Below are 8,047 nucleotides of genomic sequence, written 5' to 3'. Positions count from 1 at the left end.
TAATAAATTCATTTTAAGACAGCATGGAATAGATTGTAGAATATGCTGTTAGCTATAATTTGGATGGTATAGTACCATGAGCCACAATTAAAGTCTTGTGACACTCATGGCAGGCGTTATTGTTGTTGTTGTCGAGTTTCTGCGCGCCGATTGCTTTGGGCCGGGCCTAGTCAAAGTCCAGGGCTGTTTTTTAGTCCCCGTCCGTCCCTACATACAGTATAGGAGTATGCATCAGAATAGATTTTATTGCCATTGTCAATGAAAGGTTTTACAGACTAGGAATTTTCTTCGGTGTACTCATGCAACATGAAACACAAACTTTTGCTAATGATAAAAAATAAGCAATAAACTGGTTGATTGATATATTCTTTTTTTATTTTCCATAAGCAAATCAATCAAACATTGTTTAGAGTGCTTTTCATACAAGAATGTAAAACTAAATTCAGGTGGTTGGTTGATAAAGTGACATTGCAGGTGTTGTAAACAAGAAAAAAGGTCTTTGTGACACAGTCCAAAGAAATTACATTCGCATCCTCTTCTGTGGACTCTTTTGTGTTGTGACCCTTGGCGCTGGGCATGTGATGTCTCTTGCCTCGTCAGCACAGAATGGCCTGATTTTTTCATATAGATAGTTCTGCCTGTCAATTTTCAGTCCAGGTGGGGCCAGGACAGGAAGACCGTCGACAGGGGGCAGATCTGCTCCGTCGCGCAGTAGCTGATATTCGACAGGTTGTGCATCACGGTGACTTTTTGCAAGCACCACACCTGGTCTCTTGGCTTCAAAGCTGTGACAGAAAAAGACATTTTAAACATGGCAAAGTATTTTCTTATAAAAAAACTGTCATGTGTATGTTGTTGCTATGTTATATTGTATGTACACAATGTGAAAGTTTCAATTACCTGAAGTGCTGATAACTCTTGATCTGTGGGAGTCTACGGAAGTGGCGAGTCAGATGCTGCTGCCAGTCGAAGGTCTGGACTAAAACTTTGCCCTCTGCCGTTCCAACAAGCTGTGGGATATTGAGGCGACTCACAGGAGAGCTGTTTTCCACAACCTGATGACAAAAAAGAGAAGAGAGGAAGAAAAAAAAAATCTTCAGTTAAATGTTTCATTGAAGCAGAACAGAAAACAGCACTGAAGTCATTAAAGCAAAGTAAAGTTAAAGTACCTCAGCGATGTCTGCCAAAGTGTTGACTCTTGTCTTCATGTAGGCTTGCTTGATGAGTCCAAAGCCACAGTCAGGGGAAAACTTGGTGTGGCCAGCAATAAGGAAGTGGATTTCAATTTTATCGTGAAGCTTGTGTCCAACCCGCCAGGCAAGGTACCAGAGCATGAAGTTGTTCTTGTTCTGCCCACTGCAGTTGTCACAATGAAGATCCACCTCTGTTTCTCCAACTCCAAAGTTGCAGAAGAAATGATGCATGTAGCTGATGACTTAATTGCTTCCCTTAGTAGATGACATGCCTTCATCAATCAGGTAATTCACCTGTTTCTGCAGCCCTTCACATGAAACACCAAATAGGCCACATTTCCGTGGGGTCAGGAAGTACATTGGTCCTGGCTGGAGAGGGTTTGAGGGAAAGTGTAACTGTAGGAGACAGAGGGAGAGAGGGAACTTGGATTAGATTAAATTAAATTTGCATCTATTCATAATTGTCTAATAAAGATAAACCTTACTATATTGATGCTATTCTGCATTTGCACTATTTATTCTCATGCACCAAATCGCCCTTTAAGGGACATTAATGAAGTAAAGTGAAGTAAATGTGTGTGAAATATTACCTGCTGAGCAAAATCAAAACTGTAATGCATCCTAATCTTCTTGCTTGCTGGTAGGGATGGTCCAAAAGACAGGTTAGAGCCAGAGCAAATCTTTCTGCAGGCAGCAGTCATGTCGTTGTACACAGCCCTCTCTTTCTGCACAAGGGAAAGATGATCTTGTTGCTTCTTTACTGCTTCAGACTTTCTATCATCTGGGAGGTTTGCACTTCGTATCAGCTGCTCGTTATTGCTTTGGCACTGCCAGCAGAGATCTGTGCGTGGCCGGCAACTTTTGATGTGTGGGAGAAGTCGGTTCCACAGTGCTTTGAAGCTGGTTTTACAAACTGCACGCTCACCTGAAAAACAGATATTGCTTATGGTTAATTGTATTGTAATTGCTAATAGTGCTCCGCATTATTTCACTTTATAAGCACTCAATTTTAAATCAATGTTTACACATACCAAGCTCCTTAGCAGACTTCACGTAGAGACGCCACACTGAGGCCTTGGACACATGAGTTGGCAGCAACTTCACATGCCAATCCTTATGCCCAGGCTGTCGGCCAGGCAGCATGATGGCATTGTCTTCTGCATAGTTTTTTATGAAGTCCACAACTCTGTTGATATCCTCAGGGCTGATGAACCTGGCTGGTGGACGTGGCAGTGAGTGCTTCTTCCTCAAACGTGGTCTTGCCCCATTCTCCTCATAGTGTTTGACTATATCAGCCAGGGTGTCTCTGCCAATGCTGAAAAAAGGGGGGAAAAAAGAAAAAACGTTTAACATCATGGTCTTGCTAACAGGCATCTTGTCACCTATATCAAAATGTATTGTACAAATTATAGGTACTTTTACTTTACTGAAGTAAATTTTATGATGAATACTTTTTACTTTTACTTACTTTAGAGCTTGTATCTGTACTTCCTGGTTTAGTCTTGTTTTAGTCCTGGTTTAGACCTCACAGTTAGTGGTTAGACCTGGTTCGAGTCAAAGGATTAAAAAAATCCTGTACATTAAACTCTTCATAAATACTTTTACTTTTGACTTATAATGCACATTTTACGGCTACGTATACTTTATACTTTTACTTAAGTAGGAATTTAATCTGATACATTTACGATTACGTTAGTAAATCCTTGGTAAGAATATTAAGTAGTACTTCCTCCACCACTGGCTAAAATTATTAGCATCACAATCAATTCAAGAATGCTAACAGGCAGGTTTACCTGGGATAAGTTAAGTCATTAACACCAGTCAATTCAAGCAATTGAAGCATTATTCAAATTAATAGCAGAAGCTCACATTACCATCTTAAAGCTCATTATAGTAATGGGGGTTTTGGCAAGTGATATGGTGCTAACGATTAGCAGCTAACGTTACAACTAAAACGACAGTCCTGAGCTAGCTAAAAACAATAGGTAGGTATTGGAAGGTCTAAACATGGACTAAACATGAGCTGAACTTAGAATGAACTTAAAACGACAAACTTTGATGTTTATGGAAACTCACCCCATAAGAAACAGAAAAGTATTCTTGCAGATCTCGTTGCCTCCAATGAAATAAGTCGTTCGGGCACACTTTCTCTTTGTCGGGGTCTTCTTTGTGGATGTAACCATCTCCGAAGTTTGCACTGTGCGTCTGTTTGCCTCTAAATGTCCAATAATTCGCATGTCCTGCCACTCTTTTTCCGCAGCTAAAGAATCCAGCCGTATGTTGTACATAATGTCTGGAGAAAGCTTCTGGCTACAAGACTGTCTCCCATGCAGAGAGTTCTCTTTTCTCCTCGTGTAACATTTACAGTCAAAGTTACGGATTTTCCCCATTTCTCTATCTATATCCCCATCAAATGTTACTATCGATATAGCCTCTGATATCTTACGGTCCAACTCGTCTGACGCCAGTCCGATACATTCTTCCTCGTCTTCATCTTCGCTCAGTTGTAGATTAGGGATATTATTCAGTCTTATCATGCCACTTTCATCGTCGCTCAGATCGTCTTCAGAATCAGTGAACGCTTGTTCATAAGCATCCGGCTTGTCGAAGAAGTACTTCAAAACATTTTCATTGTAACGGCCACGGTTCAGCTCGTCTGCGACATTCTTTGCGGCGTCCATCTTCATTGAATTTTGATATCAGATAGAGCCGGCTAGAGCGCTGCATAATTAAGTAGCCACGCTGTTGGGGGGCGGGGGCAAAAGCGCCGGCGGCTATTCAGTATGGAAATACACACAGACAATGACACGCCCCTACTGCATGCTAGAATCTCCGAAAAACAAGCCGATTTCAACCTCAAAATGTACGCTTTTGAATATACCAATACTGTTATCTCAAACATGGAGAGGCTTCTTCATGATCTCAACTAACAGATTCTGCAAAAAAGCGGAAATCACCAATTTTGGAAAAAAACGCTTGTTTCTCATTTTGCTCGCAAGTTGTGCTGCCGACTTGTGTCACTGCTTTCCGTGACGGGTCACATATTTCCCCCCATCCAATCACAGTTTACTATACTTGGCAGCTGTGGGATTTCCATAAAGGACTTTAAAATAAATGTTTTGGTTTTTATTCAGTTTTAAATCTTATTTAGATTATTTGAGTCAAACATGGTTATATGTGCATAGGCCTATTTAATTATTTAATCTGTATTTTATTCCTCTTCAGTTACTTTTTAAATTTCCGTAGGCTACTTTTTAATTCTTCCTTTACTTTGTCTTTGATATTAACTTTTAGCACTTTGCATGATAAAATTGTTTAAAATGTAAGCTATAAATATGAATGGCACAATTTGATAACCAAAATATATATGTAAACTTCATCATTGTACTGTAATGAACTGCGTTACTGCCTATAGGATGACTGCATGATTTTTTCCATTTAAAATAACATGGTCTTCCCTTTTCTCTCTCTCTCTCTCTAGAGACAGCAAACACTGCAGGACAACCGGACATCCAAGTAACATGTTAGTCTGGTTTATATTTATTTTTAATGAGAAACATTATAGAGTGCAACAGGCGTTTTCTGGAAGTAAAAACACTTCCGGTAACCAGCAACTGTGAAAAAGGGGGCAGGTACTCTATTGGGTGTATAATGAACAATTGACAGATGGACTGACAGATATTTTATGTAAACAGGCAAAATTTCTTCATCTGATGGTGGCCATGTGTTTTCGCCTATCATAACTGGTTTAACTCATGGCTCCTCCATTGACATCAAATGACATCAAATGACATCTGGCGAATCAAATGTACCGGCAAATTGTAAGTGTAATAAAACAGTTTCGCCTATGTGATGTATTAAATTAATCTTAATTAAGCAGTCCGAGTTAACTATTTGGGACCAATTGGAAATTTACATTCTGATCTAACAGCGTCATGTACAAATTTGTCATGCTCCTGGATTATTTTACTATACTACATTACTATAGCCTTTTATTTACTGCTGATTTTATCAAAGCCACGAATTAACTCAATTCATTGTTCCAATAATAAAATAAATGAACAATTGACAGATGAACTGACAGATATTTTTATGTAAACAGGCAAAATCTCTGCATCTGATGGTGACCATGTGTTTTCGCCCATAATCATAACTGGTTTAACTCATGGCTCCCCCTTTGAGATCAACATGACTTCTGCCAAATCAAATGTAGCGGCAAATTGTAAGTGTGATGCATGAGAAACTATTAAAACAGTTTTTCGCCTATGTAATGTATAACATTAATCTTAATTAAGCAGTCGGAGTTAACTATTTGGGACCAATTTTAAGGAAAGTTACATTCTGATCTAACCGCGTCATGTACAAATTTGAAATATTTTTGGTACTATTGAACCAGGTTTTGTAGAATAAGCCATGATGAATTTATCTTATCTGGTGTCATGCTCCTGGATTATTCAGAAATGTAACTATAGCCTTTTATTTTACGACACTTATTTATTTTACTACAGATTTTATCAAAGCCAAATACTGTCCAAAAGGGGCAACTGGGAAAGAAGAGAAACAGGTCAATACAAGGTTAGATTCAATCTTTATATTCTTTCCCCATTTTGCCTTCATTTTCATTTTCCTTTTCCTGTTTTAATTTTTAAATTTTTATATTCTCAGATCATCAAGGGTTTCCTGAAGCAAACACCAGTCAGTTGGTTGAAAATATGAAGAACACTGATCCAATCATTGACGATTTTGACTTGCACAATGTATCAGTTGCAAATGTGCGAGCGAATCCAACACGCCGGATGAAGATGAGGGAACTGCTGGACTGTGTGATGAAGATGAGGGAACTGCTTGACTGTGTGAATTGTGAAAGCATTGCCAAGGACCTGGTCAATGCTTTGTGCAAGCCCATCATCAAAATGTTTTAACATATCGTAAATTCCAATTGTTTGATAAATTATCTAACGATTATACCTAACTATCAACATTTATATGTGAAACGAGCTCAGTCGCATTAGAGATGGATTCTTGTTTATATTGAACATTGTTATTGAACCGCATGTTTAACAGCTCTAGGGTTCTTAAACTGTTTACCGCGGTTTCATTTTGAACAACACTATCGTAACACTTATCGTATTGCCGGGTGTGATTGTAATGTTTTGTATGGTGTTTTTCTTTACACTTTCCCCCTGGATATCTGGTTCCTACAGTTAGCGGTAATGTTAGTCAACTCTATGTCTTCTCTTTGTTCATATTTGACAGTTTCGCATGAATTGGCGTGATTTAATAAAATGACGGTTTAAACCATCATCTCGCTTGAGACATTTACATTATATTATACCATCCTAGTTTTAAATAGCGCTTAAATGTATATTTTACCCCTTTATGCGTCTACAGAATACCGCACAAGGATCTCTGAAATATTTTTTGTGTAAAACATCTATGTAGATCTATCTATGTGTGGCAGGAGGGAAAACCGCACTAGACTGGCACTAAGGCCTAACTACTTATATTAGAATAAATGCAGCTTTAAGAAACCGACTACACCACTCTGATATCACACAGAGAATGATTGATAACCTTTATCCAAAAGGCACGCAAGTTGGTTGCACTCGTAAGGATCAGAGACGTGAATGTCGTACAAAAAGGGTTCTTTATTACTAAAAACTCATTAAAATAAACAGAGCATCCCAGGCAAGACACACCGCAACATCTGACAATAAAAAGGGGTTGTTATGTGGTCAGAAGAAATAGTCATTCACAAGTCAGTCACTACAAAACAAATATAATAACATTACACTCAGAAGCTTTTTGGCTGAGGGCTAAAGAACAAGGAATAGTACCACACACACTTTGGAGTAAACTCTTATCACTCACACAAAATCCGTGCGTCTCACTGCACACAGCACCCAGTGTTCAAACCACCACCAGCACGTGGAGAAAACCAGGGAGGATTCCTGGCTGAAGCCCTCAGCATCTAGAAGAAGTTACAATTGCTCATGCACACACAAACAACAAAAATCAAAATACCATTGGGTTATAAATCAAAACAATATAAACACAGAAGACAGTCAATAATAATAATAAATCAAGAAAACACTAGAATTCCCATCACAAATAATCTAAAAACAAATAAACAAATTAATCAGTCGTTCAACTCACATATAATGAACCATGCAAATCAAACTAAATAACACACAAACACGTAGGTGTTAGGACAACGGGGATTCCTCGCATTATATACTGGCAAAAGGCAAAGAAAGATCTCGAACTCCTTAGAAGGGAAACACAATGGTTAAACGCCACACGAATGCCCAATGTTCTCAACCCAATCAGGAAGAGACTTACCCGATGATAGAATCGCGTCAGTCTCAATCACAAACCACCGTTTGTTAATTAGTGTTGATCCTGAAGCGCCGCACTGAACTGGTTCGCCTATGCCTGAAATGAGCTAAAAATCACACACACTTTCCCAATCGATGCCTAAAGACACAGTACCTGTAACTTCCTATGATGACGACTTACCCGACAATAGAATCAGTCAATCACTCTGAACAGTCAATCTTTTAGATCGCTTGGTCTCGTTTTGATCCTGCAGCGTCGCATAAACGGATTTACATATGCCTGAAACAAGCTAAAATCATACCCACTCGTCAGATTAATGCCCAAACACAATTTCCACAACTTACTGCAGTAACAGCTTACCAAAAGAAAAATCGCCGTTTCAGGAGCAAGCGAAAGCTGGTGTACAGCCGCAGTCAAATCCGCACGTTGGAAACGATTGGGAACCCCCGGGTCAGTCGGAAATTACGCGTCTCGACAGGAATAGAAACAGGCTATTTATAGCCGATCGGAAATGA

General features: G+C 39.1%; 2 protein-coding genes across 2 annotated transcripts; both read right to left on the bottom strand.

Moving 5' to 3' along the window:
• Positions 1-520: 520 nt before the first annotated feature.
• Positions 521-1,424, bottom strand: LOC143729381 (uncharacterized). Its single transcript, XM_077220611.1, has 3 exons — positions 1,170-1,424; positions 901-1,055; positions 521-785 (listed from the first exon to the last, which is right to left on the bottom strand). The coding sequence occupies exons 1-3, from the start codon at positions 1,422-1,424 to the stop codon at positions 521-523; spliced, it is 675 nt and encodes a 224-aa protein (XP_077076726.1).
• Positions 1,425-1,436: 12 nt separating this feature from the next.
• LOC143729380 (uncharacterized) lies at positions 1,437-3,751 on the bottom strand. Its single transcript, XM_077220610.1, has 4 exons — positions 3,270-3,751; positions 2,225-2,508; positions 1,784-2,118; positions 1,437-1,589 (listed from the first exon to the last, which is right to left on the bottom strand). The coding sequence occupies exons 1-4, from the start codon at positions 3,728-3,730 to the stop codon at positions 1,437-1,439; spliced, it is 1,233 nt and encodes a 410-aa protein (XP_077076725.1). The 5' UTR covers positions 3,731-3,751.
• Between the last annotated feature and the right edge of the window lie 4,296 nt (positions 3,752-8,047).

This window comes from Siphateles boraxobius, unplaced genomic scaffold, assembly GCF_051911475.1.
Source record: "Siphateles boraxobius isolate OS27281-9 unplaced genomic scaffold, OSU_SipBor_1 8, whole genome shotgun sequence".
In the NCBI taxonomy this organism is placed as follows: Eukaryota; Metazoa; Chordata; class Actinopteri; order Cypriniformes; family Leuciscidae; genus Siphateles; species Siphateles boraxobius.
This window is presented reverse-complemented; position numbering and strand designations above follow the sequence as displayed.